Source organism: Syngnathus leptorhynchus, chromosome 8 (assembly GCF_054491065.1).
Source record: "Syngnathus leptorhynchus isolate UIUO chromosome 8, UIUO_Slep, whole genome shotgun sequence".
NCBI classification, from domain to species: Eukaryota; Metazoa; Chordata; class Actinopteri; order Syngnathiformes; family Syngnathidae; genus Syngnathus; species Syngnathus leptorhynchus.
This window is the reverse complement of record NC_141202.1, coordinates 8,684,910-8,704,542: the sequence shown is the minus strand read 5'-3', so window position 1 is coordinate 8,704,542 and position 19,633 is coordinate 8,684,910. Positions and strand designations below refer to the sequence as shown.

At 38.9% G+C, this 19,633-nt stretch overlaps 1 protein-coding gene across 2 annotated transcripts; it reads left to right on the top strand.

Annotated features, from left to right (window-relative positions):
• Positions 1-96: 96 nt before the first annotated feature.
• usp45 (ubiquitin specific peptidase 45) lies at positions 97-18,707 on the top strand. 2 transcript variants are annotated; one of them, XM_085918771.1, is made up of 18 exons: positions 97-379; positions 940-1,050; positions 1,679-1,848; positions 2,374-2,474; positions 2,663-2,763; positions 8,445-8,596; positions 9,737-9,832; positions 10,059-10,189; positions 13,473-13,560; positions 15,498-15,579; positions 15,913-16,004; positions 16,113-16,169; positions 16,291-16,410; positions 16,618-17,257; positions 17,372-17,469; positions 17,586-17,672; positions 17,872-18,013; positions 18,220-18,707. In XM_085918771.1, exons 2-18 carry the CDS (start codon positions 948-950, stop codon positions 18,348-18,350), a joined length of 2,391 nt encoding a protein of 796 aa, XP_085774897.1. In that variant the 5' UTR covers positions 97-379; positions 940-947; the 3' UTR covers positions 18,351-18,707. The 2 variants fall into 2 exon arrangements, with proteins under 2 accessions (XP_085774897.1, XP_085774896.1); XM_085918770.1 differs by having other exon boundaries at positions 17,869-18,013; positions 18,220-18,706.
• Positions 18,708-19,633: the final 926 nt, after the last annotated feature.

Here is a 19,633-nt window from a genome sequence, read left to right as displayed (position 1 = left end):
TTAATTTTTTCTGCTCAACCCTAGTTTAATGTTAGAACGTCATTGAGCGTATTGGTGATATTCAGTTTCCTGATGTACCTGAATGCAACAGCACAGATTGCCATATTGCTTCCGAGTGCGTCACATGTTTATATTGCCAGTGCTTGCTACAAACTCTACTTAACCCAAGCAGAGGATGTGTCCTGTGTAATTGTTATTTCATGGGTCCATCTTTAATTCGCTATACACTCGTTTCCAAGCGTATAGGCAGTAAAGTAAACAGTTCTGTTAATTTGATTGTTAGTGGTAAAAGCCTGTAGCTAACATGTTTGCTAGCCAGTGAGCGTTAGCATCACTGGTTTTAGCCAACACTCAATCACTGGATCGAAAAAATAAATAGGTGAGTTACTTGTTAATTTTGTTTTTATGAATTCTGAATGTCACGAGAAAGGTGTCACTGAGTACATTTATGGCAAGAAAATTGGTTGTTACAAGTTTAATTCCAAACTGCTAATTATCATCCCCTGACAGTGTATTATTTCAACGAAGAATACATTAAATATTATCTTGTTATCGACTATGATCATTATAACTAAGGAGAGATTACATTCTCATCGAGATGGACTCGGACGGGTCAGGGTATACCGAATGGGGTCTGTACATGCAGCATTTTTATTCCGATCAGGCTTATATTCCACATAAATATGTACATGTAAATGTAGACTATGTGTTACTGTCACATTGAATGCAAATGAAATTATTTGAATGGACGCTGAATTGCATTTAACCATATTGGTAAAATCCATTAGAATTGCATTGTTCATGGAGATATTTATAATGTACAAATCACCCTGACTCAAAATACTAATCAAATTTAATTTAGTCCTAATGACAAGGTGAAAGAACAAATTAAGGGACACCGGTTGCTTTGTGTCTTAACGTCAAAGTCTTAACCTGCAGAGCTCCAAATGCGTCTGAAGGAGCCCCTGTCCTTGACACCCGCCAACATGACGAAGCGGACAAATAAACCACGAAAACCTCGAGATGACGAATCATCAGATGAAGTCAGTGGTAAGTTATTGGAGTAGACCAGTTCAACACGATGTGTGTGTGTTTTTTTTGTGTTTTTTTTTGTATATTTGTAATAACTGATCATCACAGATACTGAATGAATTCTCTTTCCATCATACAAATGTACACATCACCTCTGTTGCAATGACACGTTAATGTGTTGATTTAGTCCAGACAGAAAATTATTGCTTGTTTTGGTGACTTACAATGTTAAGGCAATCACACTGCTCAGTTTTCTTACGGCAATGCCAGGGGTCACTTGCATTTGAATCAAATATAAAGTACCAGTAGGTGACCTTGACAACATCAAACAGAAAAACACCAAATGTTCATCGCCTTTTTCGTACTATTTATGAAATCATGGTGCTGGTGGTACATATGCCATAAGATAAATTGTGGAAAGGGAATTAACTTGTACCAGCAATATCGGGGACATGTTAAGAAATTGGTTATGACTTTTTGTTCTCTGGAGTGCCTGCCCACACAATTATTTTATGCAAAATGGCTTTCATACAAAGTCAACCAAAAAATTTATCAAAGATAATATTTGATATGTCAAATAATTGTATGCATTTTTTTTTTTAGCTGTTTGCAAAGTTTATTTGAACGTTCTGTGTTTTTTAAACAGGGTTGACTTGCCAGCATGTGACAAAGGCTGTGGACTTAAGCTCAGTGAAGAAATCTGTGTTGTCCAGCTTGTGGTTGGTGTGTTCAGAGTGCCTGAAGGAAAGAAGCATGATCAACAGTGAGCCAGCAGCATTTCAAGACATCTTAGTTTGCCTCAAATGTGGTTTCCAAGTAAGAATTTCTTCACACACTCACTGGAGAATTTAAGGTTTTAGTGGTTTTACTCAGTGTAAGGCTAACGGCAGCCCACCTGGAGTTTGCCGAAAGGAACCAGAATGACTCTGAGACCATGAATTACAAAATGTTCTGGTCGGATGAGACAAAGATTAACTGTATGATGTTAGTTAATGCTAGATGACATGTTAGGTCATAAGACCAAAACCATGCCTCACAGTGACTCATGATATTCAGCAGCAGGAATTGGGAGACTTGTCATGAAGGAAGAGGGGGCGGGTGTAGCAGTGTACAGAGACATCCTGGATGAAGACTCTTGACCTAAGCCTGGAGTGACCCTCATCACACAGCCAAGATATTAAAGTAGTTGCTTCAGGACACCTCTGGGAATGTTCTTGACTTCCTCACCCATACTTGAATCCGAATTTGAAAATGACTGTGTGGAGATTGACTGCAAAGAAATAATGAAAGCAAAGCTTCATATGTACATGGATGTGTTGTTTCTGTCATATTTTTTTGCAGGTCTGTAACCACTCAGAGATTGAACATGCTGTGAAGCACCACCAAGCTTTTTATCCAGAGTCTCATTGTATCACCATAAGCCTGAGCACTTGGAAAGCCTGGTGAGAAAGCTTCCTAATTCAGACAAAATGTACACGCAGGATGAAAATCAACCAGCATGACAAAATATGCAAATTGTGTTGTTGAAAATATGTGCCAAACTTCATTGTCAAATGCATGTAATGGTTTTGAGCATAATTGACTTTTACAGTAGCTCACAGACATTTTCCTGCCTGACTACTCCCTGCAGGTGTTTTGAATGTAATGAGGAGCTCTCCACTCATTGTAACAAAAAAGCCTTGGCACAGACGCTGGATTTTTTGCAGAAGCACTCTGTCAAGGCAACGTCAGGTAGGGTGTTTGTGTTTGTCTCACAACTCCTAGAACTAATTACCATTTCATCAATGCTAAACTCATCAAAATGAAATGTATTCATGTACACCACGCAACTATGGCACCGATCCAAGTATTTAAGGATAAGGACCTTCTAACAATGACAAAGTATATTCATAATCAAGTATACTTATAATTCATCAACATTGTTTTGACATCGCCATCGGGAAGTATGAAGATGCGTAACAGATTCCCAGGGTTGATGAACAACAATAATAAATAATCCAGATACCATTATTGTGTCAAAAAATGTCAACGTTGTTTGAAATAGAAACAAATTTGGTTTAGAGAGGTTTCAAAACGTTTTCAATTTGTCAGATTCAGGTGGCCTCATGAAAGTGAACTTCAGTATACCTGCTCTCCCTGCTGGTAAAGATTGTTAGCTATCCTCAATTACACCTACATACTCACTACTTAGGAGCAACCATTGTCAGTCTCGGTTCAAAACGGTTGTTTATAATAATAATAATAATTATTATTATTATTCAAGTCAAGTTTATTTATATAGCCCTCAATCGCAATCAAGTCTCAAAGGGCTTCACATGTACAAAAACTGACAATTATTCTCAAACATCCCCTGATCTTAATGCAGATTTATATAACCCTGGACATTCAAAGATGCTGTACAGTGAATACATTCTTCATGTACCCACACTCACTCTGGTGGTGGTAAACTATAAGGGCTACGGCCTTCCCTGTCCACCACCACACTTTGCACACATCAGTGTGAGTGGCACTGGAAGCAAAGTGTGCAAAGCGTCTTTCCCAAGGACACGACATATGACTCGGAGAGGGATTTGAAATGCTGACCCTCTGGTCACTGAATGCCCCCTGCTCTACCACCTGAGCCACGGCCGCTACAAAACGTATGTCGATATAAACTTTTGAAAAATTGTAATATCACATTCACTGTACATTCTCCTCAAAAAGTCAATAAACACTGATAGACTGAGGGCATCATTCTTGCTCTTACATAAGAATTCTTGCTCCTATCATCCTCTCGATGGCTGTGATGATGGTTATGTGCAGCAACCAAGACCAACTGTGATAGTTTCTCTTGATTTTCCCCATTCTTTTGTCACTTCACTTGTCAGTCCACATTTTGGACAATCATGAGCAGTACCTATTGTCACAAGTGTGTAAAGACCTGAATAAATCACCTAGTATCTTCTATCCATTCCATTCAAGGAATAATATCGCATCAGAATTTTAAAATGTTTTACGATATGTTTTGGACTATAAATCACAGCCATAAAAATAAAATATTTACAGTACAGTGCTATTTGCTGGCCCCTAAATAGAAAAAAAATAAATCTATTTAAAATTGACACCCGTTAAAATGCATCGATGGAAATTTGTATTCTTTTTTTTTTTTTAAACCCAAAGTATTATTTGGTGTGATGGCTTGTGGTCTCACTAGTTTCAACCTAAGCCCCCTGAATGTCCATTTGTCGATTTACAAGTGTCCGTAGACTAACCAGCCATGCACATCCAGGCTGGTCTTGAGTCAGCTGAAGAGTTGCAGGATTGATTGAACAGTCACCCACTCTCTCTGTACATTTTGCATGACTGCACGCATTAACGAAATTAGGCGCTTGAGTGATGCTTCCCGGCTGGGTTCCCTGAAGAACGTGAGCAGCTGTGAACGGTTGGGCCTCTGCTCCGTGATCCATTGTCTTTCCCACTCGGTCGCTTGTCCCTTGTTCTGTTCTGCCACCTCTGGGCCCTTGTGCAGCACGAGTGGGAGTTCGAGAAATTGTATCAGTCTCCACAGCTGGAGTGCACGAACTCTCATGTAGAGACCATGTTGAGAAGAACATTCATTTAAAGCAAACAGTTGTTTGTAAGCTATCACACGTTTGCCTACTGTGTCCAACTGAGTTTGACTCCCAAACTAAATAACCATGTACTCTTTCCCAAAGGGTGTGCAGGCTCTGAAAATCACAATGTAATAACATTTGTTTGTCAAGAACATAATTAACCTATCGTATTTTAGTATAATGGGCTGCAAGCTCTTTTGATTTTTTGGCTAATGGGCAAGTTTAATTTCGTTGACAAAACCTTAAATCAAAAAATAATTTCCTGTATTGGTTTGGATCCGATGATGATCCTCCAGTATGTTGGCAAAGTTATCATCACTAGAGCTTTACAGGTAACTTAGCATGTTTGGCATAAATAGTTAAAGGACTTTAGTGGATCTGTGGTAACCCACCCACCGCATGTGTTTGAACGACTAACTGTTAACTATTAACTGATTGGATTCGCCTACCTACTGTTTCGACTATAAATTACCAGTCACCTTTCCTACCACCGAATTGTACTTCACCCGTTGGCCAAATGGCTATAGAAATAGACAGCCATTATTGTATAAAATAGACTGTTATTTGTTGAGGAGCTTGTAAAATTGCATTTCAGTCTGAAGGCCACTTTTTTTTTTAGAGAGAGATGTGCTTCTGCCATACTCCCCAAATCACAAAGGAGCTTGGGCATGGGTGTTTTCACAACCCACAATAATTTGTTACAACAGCTCATTGAAAACTAAAAGTCGATTAACTATGCTCTCTCACCATCAAGGTCTTTGGCTCAAGTACCAGAGTCCCGCTAAAAGGACGGTTTACCTCAGGGACCTAGGCCCTCTCCCACAATGGAGATGCGTTGTCTTTGTGAAATAATTGAAAAGATTCTAAGTAGACATGCAATCTTTCCCACCATTATCCTGTAATTTATTGTCATGATATCTATGATACTAAATAATTACTCTCCTCATAACTGTACACATGGTATTTTATTTGTGTGTTTTTTATTTTACTTGGTCGGTCTTTTGTGTGTGGTTTTTCCTCATTTCATAAAATAATGTGAGAAGTAATTATTTTTTTCCTCAATATGTTGGTAGGTGTCAAGGTATTCAGGGATTCAAATTCTGTTTTCTACTGGCAGTTATTTTGACCCATGATGGACTTTGAATAAGTGTGCCATGGAGTGATGTATTAGTTTGAGGGACTTTTGGCGAAAGCTTCTACCACCAAAAGGTAGAAGATGAAATGTGCACCAAGCTTTTGTCCTTAACTTGTCCAGACGAGTCAGTGGCCAGCAAAATGCTTGTTCCCTGGTGGGGCTTTCATGGAGGTAATCAAGGGTGATCCTGTCTTAATTCCCACCACTGCGCATGAAAGTAGGCCAGTGTGTGCACTTGTTTTTTTTTTTTTTTATTGTTTTTTTTGTCTGTCTGTATGATTACTGCCATGCAGTCTTCCAAATGAGCCATAAAAATCCCATCTCACTTCGATTATTTCATAAATCCATGGTAATTCTTCTTTTTTTTGGTACAATTCAGCGTAAGCAAAATCACATGTCTTACATTCCATTTTACCAAGCTCTGCACTTAGTATATTGGCATGTGTATGTGTCTGTAAATAAAATGTCACTGAGCTCGCCTGGCCTCAGATGGCAAGGAAGCAAGCTTTTTATGCCCTGTAGTCACAACAAATTAGTGAATTAATAAGACATTTGGTGTTGCTCGTCCTTCCTCATGACTGCTTGCTCTGCATGAAAGGAGCTGCCTTTGCTCTGCTGCACTGAAAGCAAAAATAGAAGCCTAAAACCGACCGGCCAAATGTTTCGATTGTCATATTAGGAATCAACGGAATAGCCTCTCGACGTTATTGTTCCATTTGCTCTTTGTTTGATGAATTGTTTGCAGTCATTGAGAAATACAGCATATAGTATGCTGTTATTTTGGATGCTTGATCAGTGCGGGAGGGAATGAAAATGGAAGAAAATATTGTTGCTCCTCCATTGCAGTGAAAAAACCCCCCAAATCTGGAGTCTGCCTTTGTGAGTTGAAGTCATTTTGTCTGGAATAATATTGGTGTGGCTACACGTCATCATCTTATTTATTTGTTTGTTTATTTATTTGATCCGATGTCATAAACAATGAGTCTGTCCCTGTGTGAGAACAAGTAGGGGGTGCAGGAGACGTTGGTGTACATGCGTGCACATATATGATGAGTCTGAGTTCCGTGATGTTTTTCTCCACCCTGGGGAAAGCCCTCCACTCTAACGGTGACTGTTGCCCATACTCGTTGGCTGTGCAAGAAGGGCCAGGTGGTGGTGCTTAGTGCAGCACAGTCAAGCGTGGACATGGCGCATGCTGACATTTGCCATCGTTGATTGCTGCAGGGAGAGGAAAAATCTGCTTTTCCATATGCTTGTGCTCATTGCAACCCTTCCCTCCACCCACGACACCCCTCAACTGTCCTCCGCTGCCCCCCCCTCCTCCTCCTCCTCCTCCTCACACACACCCTCCCTACCCAGTCTCAACCAGATGGCTCCGTGAACATTGTTTACCTTGGGTGATGGTCCCAGATGCAGAGTGTGTCCATAGGCATCCCCATTCCGCCCAGTTAGTTTCCTTGTCCCTCTCCTCCCTCTCAGCTAGTGCCAGTCGCATCTCTCTGACTCAAGCTGCATCAGGGCTGTTGACACTGTGTCCTTCAGCTCCACACATACCATAGCAGATGTGTGTAATTCCACATCTGCTTCAGTATGAATTTTGCTTTGAGTTTGTTGGGTTTTTCTCAAGTCTAGGTTTTGTTTTTTGACTTCGGTCTTATGTTATTTCGTCATTGTGTGACTTGTCACTGTTGTGCTCCAGTTCCAACATCAATTGACCTTTTAGTTTCTGATTCTGAAAGAGGCACTTATTTTTTTTCCTCTATTGTTCAATCATCATTTACATTTCAACTAGTCATATATTTTCAGTGTCAAATGCAGTCCGGAAAAGCACTTTATTTTCTCATCCAAGTCTTCCAAATTGTGTGTTCTGACATATGGGCGTTCCCTTATGGAATCGCTGGAAACCCCAGATGTTGCCAGCACAGGCCAGATGTAATTAGCAATACTCAATGGAGTGCTGCAACAGGGTACATCTCAACAAGATGGACCTCTATATTCCCAAAAAACTATGGGATAGGCCATGAAAGTCATTTAACATTTTCCACCTCATTTCAGGCCACGTCATTTGAGCAGCAATAATGTGAGATAATCACGAGATGGACTTGAACCTGAAACTTGAAAATTACAGCACCATGTGATATTCTCTTACTTATGATCATTGAATGTGAATCGCCTATGAAGTTTCAGCCTATCTTGAATTATGGCCTTTCCCTTAAATAGAAGAGTTCCTTGGAAATAGCAAGTTCATTACTAATTTGTTTTGGATTGCTTTTTCAATAGAGTGTTGAATTGGTCAGTGCTTAAAATGTAATATGTTCGAAGATAAGATCATATATGAGAGTAACAAAACACTAACGCTCACTTTTTTGCTTTAAAAAATAATAATCCAAAATCGAAGGGAGGTGGTACCAATATACTGTTTTTCTTCCATTTATTTTTCTTCCAGAATTCTAGTAGATTTCACCCAAAATCTGGGTAAAATATTCAATTCATCTTCAGGGTTAAATGGATTTTGTTGGAGCAAATGAACTACTGTTTGGATGGTCCAGCGTTTGGGTTGAAAAAAAAATATGACTCACCTGTTTTTGTCCGTGTGTGCAAGAAAGGAAGAACTTTGTCAAGTTTGAAATTCACATGTTAATCTAGCCAATAAATCAACGTCACTTTGTGTTCTCGTGTTCTAGCGACATCCCCCAAAATCCAGAAGCTGAGAGAGGAACGCTCTGATTATAATGAACCCTCAAGAGGTAAAAGCTCTGTCATCAACAGTGCCTTGGTTCCTGTCAAAGGCATCAATAACCTCGGCAACACCTGCTTCTTCAATGCTGTTATGCAGGTTGGTACATTTCTAATCTGCTGAGAGAAAAAAAAAACCCATCAAGGTCCTTCACGTCTACAATTTTCTAGCTGCTCGGGTTGAGAAAAGATTTACTTGAAGAGGTCAAATTTAAATGTATCAGAGCAACACAAAGCAAGGCTTGAAATAATATGCGTGTCGCGGCTTTAGTCATCAGGCACTGTCCAATTATACACTATACTGTACCTATATCTAGCTACAAATCACACTTGTGACATGGCCAAAGCATTTTTTTTTTTTGCCATAATAATAATCACAAAATTACTAAAATCAGCTTGACTACCATGTGAGGAAAACGGTGGCGATATTGAAACACAGCTTGATGCATGTTTGTTTGGTCTTGTGTTGTCATGACCTGCTTTCTTCTTATGTTCTTACAATACGTGTAAACACAAACTCTTACAATGACTTTTTATATAAACGGGCCAGCTTTTGAGGTCACTTAGCAATACATTAAATGCAGTGACAAATGCAACGCAAACTCGGACATGTTTACCTGCCCACACATACAATTCAACCATAAACCCTCCCCAGTCTCTCTCTGGTTGTGTCATGGTCACTGCAAACTGACATGCCTCCTGAACAATAAACCTGTTTTTTCCACCATTTTGTTAATCACCCCTAAGACCTTCCTCTTTGATTGAAATTCGAGTGAGTGCGAATGCTATTCCCTCTCTGGCACACTCTTTTTCTTTCGTATTGTCTCCTTGAAAACTGCAATCTTTTTTGGTGAAAACATGTAATTGTTAGAGGATGAGCCGTGTCTGCATTCACAATGCCTGCTCCATTGTGCCTTTTCCATAGCAACTGTCTTCTTTGCCAAGATGTGACCAAACAAATCTCTTGAAAGCAAAGAAGAGATGCTTCTCTCTTACAGGACACTGACTACTCTTCATCAAGACGCATCCTTCATTTTAAAGCAACACATGATAAAATGACAACGAATCCTTCTAAATTGGTCCAACATTTCACATGGATGTTTTAAATGACTACAGAGTTGCAACAAGCCAAGAATGCTTTAAGAAATGTCCAGAAGAATTGCAACAAGCCAAGAATGCTTTATTAAATGTCCATTTGGAAGGTCATTGATAATACATTTGAAAATTCTTGTTTTTGCAGAATCTGTCCCAAACGCATATGCTCATTGACCTCATCCAGGAAGTGAAGGAGAAAGGGTATAAACTGAGGATCTGCCCACCAGTTGAGAGCAATCTGGTACCGCTATCATTTTCTCTTCTTGACTGATTTTTTTTTTTGTTTGTTTAAATCATACCTTGCTTAAAACGTTTGTAAATGACAAATAGGTAGCATCTGAGAATATTTCTACCCAGCACTAGCCTGAGACCAATACATTTTTGGGAGTTACTTGAAAAAATTGAATCTGTTAATTGTTAGTGATAAATGATAATAGCACGTTTTGTTACTTTGTGACTTTTTGCAGGCTCCATTAGTAGCAATGCTGCCCAGTCCTGAGCCCCTGACTGCAGCCATGCTTCTCTTCCTCCAGTGCATGAAAGAGCCAGGAAAAGGTCCAGTGAATCCCAAGATCCTTTTTAATCAACTCTGCCAAAAGTAAGGCCCAATTATCATTATTATTATTGTTTTCATTATTAAATACTATCTTATATCAGTCTACCATTTGCTCTTTCTAAAGCTTAACAATCACAATATAAATCTGTTTTAGGCTTGCATGGCCTACTTATTTTGATGATACTATCGTAGACCTCCACATACTTATAGTTTAACACCCATGGATTGGCGTATATGTATTTTTTTTATTTATTTTGTCATTTATCGTCTTAGATGTCGTGGTAATGTGGTCTGGGCTTTGTTCTTGTTTAATCATGGTACATTGCAGTAGCTTGGTATTGCACTATTGTGCAGGTGGGTGACCAGGATGTTTGATGCTGGGTGACTAGGTACATCTCTGGTGCGGCTTTGACATTTATTCTGGTACCTAACTTTCATCAAAGCAGGCGCTTGTGCATTTGTTCTATGCACATATGCATGCATGCATGCACGCAATCTCACCTGGTACCATTTCAGCCGACAGCGTTCACGCAGCCCGTGCGCATCGCAACCACCTGTATGCAGTCAAATGTAACTAATCTTACGTTGGGCTAATCTATTCCACTCCCATGCATTTGAAATGAAAAGTATTGTGTTAAGCCTCAACACTCATTTCTTTCAACAAGTATTGAATCAAATAGAACTATAACAAAAGTTGGATTTTTCTCAATTGTAATTGGGTTTTAAATGAAAGGTTCAACTTTTGTTTGAGGTGTAGTTAATCGCTGTAGATGTTACTAGTATCAGTATCTTGATGATGATGATAGCACTTTATTTATCCCACAGCAGGGAAATTTACTTGTCACAGCACTGAGTGCAAGAATAGAGACAAGTGCCAAATGTAAAAATGGATGAATAACAGACAAGGACAAAGACAAGCGCCACTCGTAGCGGTAGAGACGAATCAATGGCTTTTCTGCTCCTTGTATATAATGCACAAGCTATACAATAAAACGTCACCATGAACCATTTATTTTCATCTTTTTTTTTTCCTCTGATTATTTCAAATTTTAGGATGACCAATATACAAGGTTATGTTGGAAGAAAAAAAAGGCTTTGTTTTTTTTCCCTCCTCTATCTGTTTTTTTTTTGTGTAAATGTCAACGGACCTGCATCTTTACAAGATATTATTTAAAATCCTTTATGGGAAGCCTTACATCCCTGATGGAAGTAGCCAAGAGCAACAATGAATTCTCTCTATTGCTATACACGCACGATCACAGACACACACACACACACACACACACACACACACACACACACACACACACACACACACACACACACACACAATATGAACAACATCCGACTGGATGAGCATGTTTGTCTGCGCAGGAAGCAAGACATCTATCAGTTTTGATAAGAAAGATATTCACAGTTGCTTGAAATAAATAGTGGCTTGTTTGCTTTTGATACATTTAGATGACTGGTATACATTGTCTTGTTGAGTCTTTTTAATTGTGCTCTCGTTTTTGGTAATATAGTCATGTTTCTCACTGTAAATGAAAAAATAAACACTGTAAAACCTGCAAATACACACAATATACAGTAAAATACAATAGCTGGATAGAATATTTTCAGCCTACAGGTTTAGAATTCGGGGAATGTGGCAGCGAGCCAGAGTTGGAACTGAACAGAGATTCAACGCCTCAGCCTTTGGACTGTAAGGCAAACACACGAAGCACAGGCAACAATCTGCTGCCCACGAAAACCTATTCTCAAAGCTAATGTTTTTTTTGTTTTGTTTTTTAATCCAGAGGAGCAACAAAATTACCCTTGTAATAAATCTGACATTTTTAATTTATTTAGAAATTTATTAGATTTAGATTTATTTATTTTATAGATTTATTTATTAATCTTGTAAGGGAAACAAATCATATTATATAGTATTCTGCATCCCTGGATGGCTGGCTAGGTGGATTATACTTGGTTACTGAAATTATACTTGGTCATTCGAAGGTTAAATCTCTACAGACTGACGGCCACGACTTTGAGCAGCTCTTGTAAATTGTAAAGGTAACTTGTATTCATCTCTTTAAGTCTGAATAAAATATTTGTAAGTTTTCCTTTTACTGACGTGTATATACATTATTTTGGCTGATTATGTGGTAGTGCAAAACAAACAGCTGTTTGTTACTCATGAATAGTACACGATTACATTTTTTTCTTTTTTTCATATTTAGGTGACCATACTGTGATGGAGTGTTTATGTCCTCATGTGAGTTAGTGTAGGAATAGTTGTAATTATTTTCCTTGTTTACGGGTGCATGTTGCTCAAACGTGTGTGTTCAGGGTATGAGCTTGTGTGGCCTTGTGTCTGGTAGTAACTCATCCGGCTATAAATTGTGCAGCTGTTTGTGATGGCCAGATTGAGAGCAACGCTACAGGGCCCTTCTGCTTCCCTCCACTGGGACAAGCTTCCAGACCTTCTCTTTCCCACAAATTCAAACCAATTGTTAACTTTTTTTTTTTTTAATTTGTCCATTTTATTTTTATTTGCCCCTGTCTCCTTGTGTGTTTCTGATATTCTTCTTTTACTCTGGTCTGCCCGTACTACCAGAAGGACAGATCACACAAGAAAAGGCTATTTCATTAAATGGTGTTTGTATTAAGGTCTTGCAAATAAATGACACGTCCGCCACAATTTTCACCCCTCCACCCATCTCTTTAGAATCCACGAATAAGGACCAAATATTGTGTCGGTATTTTACGGTAGGGGCATTTGACACTAGACCGATCTCCTGCCAGTGACCTATGTGAAGAACAGGTTGTTGGCCCTCAAATAAAGCATCACACCACAAGGACTTTGTGTATATGCTGATTAGGGACTACCATAGCATAGCGTACCATAATTTATTGAACGCACTAGATGAACACATGAACTGCTGCTCTCTTAAACCACAAGTGTTGCTTCTGACTTTGTACTGTGCATATATGTAATACCAGCTTGTCCTGTGGTTATGTGGCTATTTTGGCCCAACAGGTTGATGTGGCTCTGTTTTTCGCTGCCCATATGCCCCTGACATCTGTCCTCACATCTGTTCAATGTGGACAGCCAGGGGACGGATGCAGAAAGAGTCCTTCCAAATGGGCGTGAATGCTTAGGTTGTACGACTGTCCGACAAGTTAATATGGAGCTGACATGACACGTGTATATTATGAATAACTGCTGATTAGTTTGTCAATATTACAAAATGTGTAAAAATGGTTACAGCATCTTATTTTCATTCATGGTTCTTTCATGTTATTTCATGTTTTCTATTTTCTCTTTTTTTTTTTTGACTAGGGCGTCACGCTTTAAAGGGTACCAACAACAGGACAGCCAGGAACTCCTTCACTATTTGCTGGACTCCATAAGAGTAGAGGAAACAAAAGTGAGCACGAGCCTTTATACTTTTTCTACCTTTGATAGGAAAAAAAAAATATATATATATACATATACATTTTTTGGGCTATATATATATATATATATATATATATATATATATATATATATATATATATATATATATATATATATATATATATATATATATATATATATATATATATATATATATATATATATATATATATATATATATATATATATATATATATATATATATATATATATATACATACATACATACATACATACATACACACATACACACACACACACACACACACTTTGTTCATCAAAGAAAGAAAAGCAGTTTTTTGTAGTATTGGTACAATACAGATTTAATCTGATGTTTTGCTGTGCTCATGTGCGTGTGTATGCCTGCGAGGCTACGACGCTTTGCCACCTCCAACCCTTCACAGAGCAATTAGCAGACCCAAAGCCGCTTTTTAGAAGAGGTTCCCTGTTGCCCCACCAGTAGCTACGTGAACCTAGCAGGGGAAGTTAGCGGGTGTGTTTAGTGGTCAGCCCCAGGCCCCACTGTCTCGGCTCCCATTCAATCTTGTGAATATTTGCAGTTGTGCCACTTCAGGGACTTGCAAGTGGCAAAACCAAAATCATTGTGCGAACTTGGGAAACCCACAGCTGCTGAATGAACTCCGGCGCTGCCCCATTGTGCTTGAGGGTCACCCATCACCCCCACCCTACATACACACACGCTCATCAGCCATTTTCCAATTTAATCAAGGACGCATAGAGGATGAGGTTCAGCCTTTATTCAATGTAATCAAATGCATTTAATCAACCAGGCGTGTTCACCAATACAGTGGCATAATAGCTACGCTTCTGCGTTTGAAATAAAAAAAAAACAACAACCCCCACATATTTTGGAGTAAAATCCGATGCTTAAAGAAAAATCAACAAACATTCTTACACAAATTTGTAATTAGTTTCTGGTCATTTATACATATATCATTTTTAACATTTCATTTTAGTCGTACATTGCAATTCAATGTTCATGCATACTACCATTTATGTAGTTGAGCATGAGAAAGGAGATGGGTGTGACCATCCTTTGATTCCTTTCAGAGGCCCTAAGTGTTTGTGTTCATTGGCTATTAGTATCAGGGAGCTAAATATGCTAATCTGGCCCCAGTCAATTATCAGCAATTAACTGAGATGGTAGTTATTACTCTCTCAGGGCATGGACTGTCCTTCTTCACCCCATCTTAATTTTTGTTTCCACTCCTACACCCTTTTGCCAGGAACCCTTCCCACCGCCTCAGAGCCCCCCTCTCCTTACCCATGTGGGAGCATGCATGCTGTTACTTTGGAGAGGAAGGGTGGGGGTTGCTGGTAATTAATTAGGAGACCTTCAGCCTCATCTCACTTTGCTGACTGAGTGGGACGGGGAGACTGGCTGGACTAGGATTAACAAGGTTTTTTGACCTAAATAGCCAGTCCAGTGCGTGGGTCCCGGGACAATGGGGGCTACTGGTCTCAAATACAGACACAGACCATGGCCAATTATGTATTGATTGGTACTTTACTGTGGCTACGCCTCTTCACGGCTCTCTCACCAACAACTCACTGACCATGTCATCTTTAATCAGAAGACCCCTCTGAAGAGACCCCCCCCACACACACACACAAACACACACACACATGAAAAGAAAAAAAACATCTTACAGTTTCAGACAAGGGCAATAATTATTCTACTAATGATGCTTATAATAAATACAACTGTCAAAGAGAGTTTATGCAGGGAAGTTGAAATTTTTGTAATGGATGGATGTAATTAAAAGAAGGTAAAGAAACACAAGAGGACTCTCGCATGGTCGCTAAATTGCAACATATCTAATTCAAATTCTCCAAGGAATCTCATGTGAAATCACATTTGTTTGATTTTTTATTTTTTTTTTCCAGAGGGTGAAGGAAGGAATCCTCAGGGCTTTCAACAATCCCACTGAGAAAACTGCAAATGAGGAAACCAGGCGCCAAGTCAAAGGTTCATTATGCTGAACGTTCACATGGCTAAGAAACATAGTGCCATCTACTGATCGTTTAAGGAAATGCTATTACTAAATCGAAACAGAATGGCTCCACTGTAAATTGAGGGATTTCTAAATCAAAACTTGCAATCTGCTGTAGCAGACCATGTTGATCCCCTCCTGACTGACAAAATGTGAGACAAGTTGCACGGTTAAGTGGGCCAATGTGGGAGAGACATAAAAGGGGTGAACTGCATTGTCTTGTTGAATGTGGATTTCATGTTGCATTATCACTTGACTGTTAATTGCAATCATATAGTGTTTAAATATTGACTGTCTCATCCCACCAGCATATGGAAAGGAAGGTGTAAAGATGAACTTTGTTGACCGCATCTTTGTTGGAGAACTGACCAACACAATTATGTGTGAAGAGTGTGAACATGTAAGTGTGGCTGGGTGAACGTGATGTGTAGAAACCAATCAAGAATTGACATAATCAGAAGAGAGTCTTTGCTCCTAATGTAACTTTACACACTGATTTTTCTTTCAGATTTCAACGGTTAAGGAAGCGTTCATAGACATCTCTTTACCCATCATAGAGGAACGGGTAAGATGCTGAGTCTTTTGAAGAAATATTGATTTTATTCATGGAAGATTCTTAATTATGCTTACAATTGAAACTATTTATGAACAATTGATGGTGATGATGGGTTACACTGTTGCCGCAGATATCAAAACCTTCTAACAGCGTCAAACCAGTGAAAGGAAGTCGGGAGCAGGAAACGAACACTTCTGTCCTTTCCACTACAAACTCAGCCAACAGAAACACCAGGAAACTAAGTGGACAGGTGGGTCACTGCTATTAATATTTTCTAAACACATTGAAATCCAAATAGGTTGTTTGGCTGAGAAATATTTCATTGATGGTAATAAATAAATCAATTAATTTTCGCATCTCTAGTATGTGGTATTAATAATTAGGAATGTATGCATTGCATTTTGAACTGCATCGTTGTCAATGCAAATGCAAACATTTGAGTTTTTTCCCCCTCCAGAAACATCATGGTCGGAGGTCTTCCAGTTTTATGGATGGAAAGGGGGCAGGCTGCAGCGTGGAACAAGCCGAAGAAGAGGGAATTGCAGGGGGGTCGGCCCGCTGGGTCTCTACTCACAAGATGGCCACTTGCGGAAGCCTCTCAGATGGCAGTGAGAGAGGCGCCGGTCCACAGGACAGCAGTAACGATGCCGACAGCGAGGCATCAGAGAGCGAGTGGGCCCCCCATACCTCCTGCTCCGGTCATGTCCTATCTCACCCGACACCGACTGTCAATTCATTCGCTGTATCTGTTTCTACCTCATCATCCTCTTCCAAGCAAGGTGATACTGTAGAGCCGCTTGTAAGCAGTTTGTCAAAAGTCAGCCTCGGCCTTAGTTCAGGAGACAACTCGCCCCCTTTGCGATGCTCTCCGGAAGAACCGGAAGAAAAAAAGTCCCGAGAGAAGCTTCACCATCCGTACCACCAGGGGGCATTTCAGGCACTCTCCCAAAGTTATAATCCCGGCTCCAAGGAATGTTCCATCCAGTCATGCCTCCACCAATTTACCTCTGTGGAGCTGCTAATGGGCAACAACAAGCTGCTTTGTGAGAGCTGCACTGAACGCAGACAAAAGCAGATGCGCAAGAATAGCTCAGCTGGTGAGCAAAAATCACAAGCCACAGTTTACCTGCACAGGATTCTAAAATGGTTTCTTTGCTATCAGGCAAATAGGCCAATTGCATCCTTGTTTTGTTTTGTTGTTGCTGTTGTAGATAAAAAGGTGGAAAAGGTCTATACCAGCGCAAGAAAACAAATGCTCATTTCCTCACTCCCTCCTGTCATTACGTTGCATCTGAAACGCTTCCACCAGGTTTGTTATTGTTTTGATAGATGATGTCTCTCACAAACCTTATTGTACAGTTGTGAATGTTTTCAAATTGTGCTCTGAGAGTCAATCCCCTCCTCACTGCCGTTTTCTCTATAAAGGCTGGAATGAATCTACGAAAGGTGAACCGCCATGTGGATTTTCCTTTAATCTTAGATCTGGCACCATTTTGCTCAGCATCATGCAAGGTATGTATTTCAACATTAGGTACATCACTCCTGCACTCATCTACATTATATTTGCTTTTTCTTGATGTTTGTATTTTTTAAATAATATTCTTTGGGCGCAACTGTGGTTTAGGGCTATTTGCCTTTTTTTTGTCTTTTTTCTTTCTACTTTTGTTTCTTATTTTTCTCACTGCTAATTGTATTCCCTCAACTTTAGCAGAACTTGGTGCATGGCGACCGTGTCCTGTACAGCCTGTATGGGATTGTGGAGCATAGCGGCTCTATGCGTGGCGGTCACTACACCGCATATGTAAAAGTCCGCGCTCCCCAAAAAAACCCAGAACATCACCGGAAGTTGTCAGGTCAGAGTTTTTTTTCATACGGATTGATTGACTGATTGGTTGACTAATTGATTGATACAAAACATAGCAATATAAAAAGAAACATTTAGAAGAAAGAAAAAGTTCAATGCAGTTTACAAATAGGGACAAATAAACAAAGCTATAATTTGAGAGAACATTTTGACTGTGTCACAGCCAACTGTTTAAAATTCTATTCTGTGTTATAGGTGCAAAGGACTACAGCAGCAGTTCCCAGGGCCAGTGGTTTTACATCAGTGATACCACGGTCCAAATGGTACCAGAGTCCAGAGTTCTTCTCTCTCAGGCATATCTGCTCTTCTATGAGGAAATGATGTGAACAAATTTCATGCAGGACATAAATTTGACTAGTATAATGTGTTCAACTTTTCTCAAGGATTGGAAAAGGAAAAAGATTATACTCGTTTTCTATTGCACCATCTTCTCCAGATGAAAAAACGTGTTTTGGTCGCTGATAGTTTGGGTGACTCCAACAGCGTTCATAACACAGGCTGTCAAATGGTAATTTAGGAAATATTGCTATCAAATATTATCATTTGAAAAATATAGTCATTGATAATAGTGAAAATTCATATTATGACACTGTTGGACTTGCAACACATAGAAAATAAAAGGGATTGGCAAAACTGTAGAAAAGTGGTACAATCTATATATTATATATATATATATATATATATATATATATATATATATATATATATATATATATATATATATATATATATATATATATATATATATATATATAAATAATATGTAACAAAAAGTATTTATATATATTTGTCTTTTTAGGGCAGCCGTGTTGTTGCACATGTAAAATACTGCATCATTTTAACTAGACTGCATTTATTGTGCAGTATTTGAGCTCTACTTTAGTAGCAAGTGTTCAGACACTTGAAATGTCTACACCGTTACTATTGTTTAGGTTTAACTTAATCATAGGAATGAGATGCTTTAAGAATTCGAGCCTTACTACCAGTAAAATAAAAAATATTAGTGTAATACGCATGGAGTCAATACTCCACACTCGGTGTGTGCAACAGGGAGACATAGACAACATGCAGGACAAAAGGCCCTCGAGGATTGTAGTTGTCTACCCATGCTCGCAATAATATATTGATTATTCTTTGATCATTGAATTAGACTATTTTAAATAAAGTGGTTGTTTTTGGGTGATTGATGAAACATTTGCCAAAAGGGTGTTGGTTACCATGTACATTACAGTAAAATAAAGTTCAGAGCTTTTTGATTTAAAATGATCACAAATTCAGTGCCTATGCTTATTGTTATGAAATGTGCATGGTGAAAAGGAAGAGATGCAAAATTAAATGCTCTGATGAATATGTGACATTTATGTATATTATAATTTGTAACAGTATGATAAATACACTTGTATCCGGTATATATTTATTTAAATAAATAAATAAAAACAATGCAAGATCATGGTGTTTAAGGCATGCAGGGTTTTACCGGGATCAAATACTTGTTTGTATGACATTTCATCTTGAAATAATGAACATTTGGTATGCATTGATACCGTGACATCCGAAACTTAATTAAATGTATGTATCAAATCTTCCAATCATGTCTGTGTTTTAGACA

Excerpts from the sequence above, each read along its gene's own strand:
- usp45 (XM_085918770.1), top strand. The coding sequence starts at position 948 with ATGCGTCTGAAGGAGCCCCTGTCCTTGACACCCGCCAACATGACGAAG. Across the intron at positions 9,833-10,058 it reads CACCAGTTGAGAGCAATCTG|GCTCCATTAGTAGCAATGCT; the intron begins GTACCGCTATCA and ends GACTTTTTGCAG. Across the intron at positions 17,673-17,868 it reads TTTGCTCAGCATCATGCAAG|CAGAACTTGGTGCATGGCGA; the intron begins GTATGTATTTCA and ends CCTCAACTTTAG.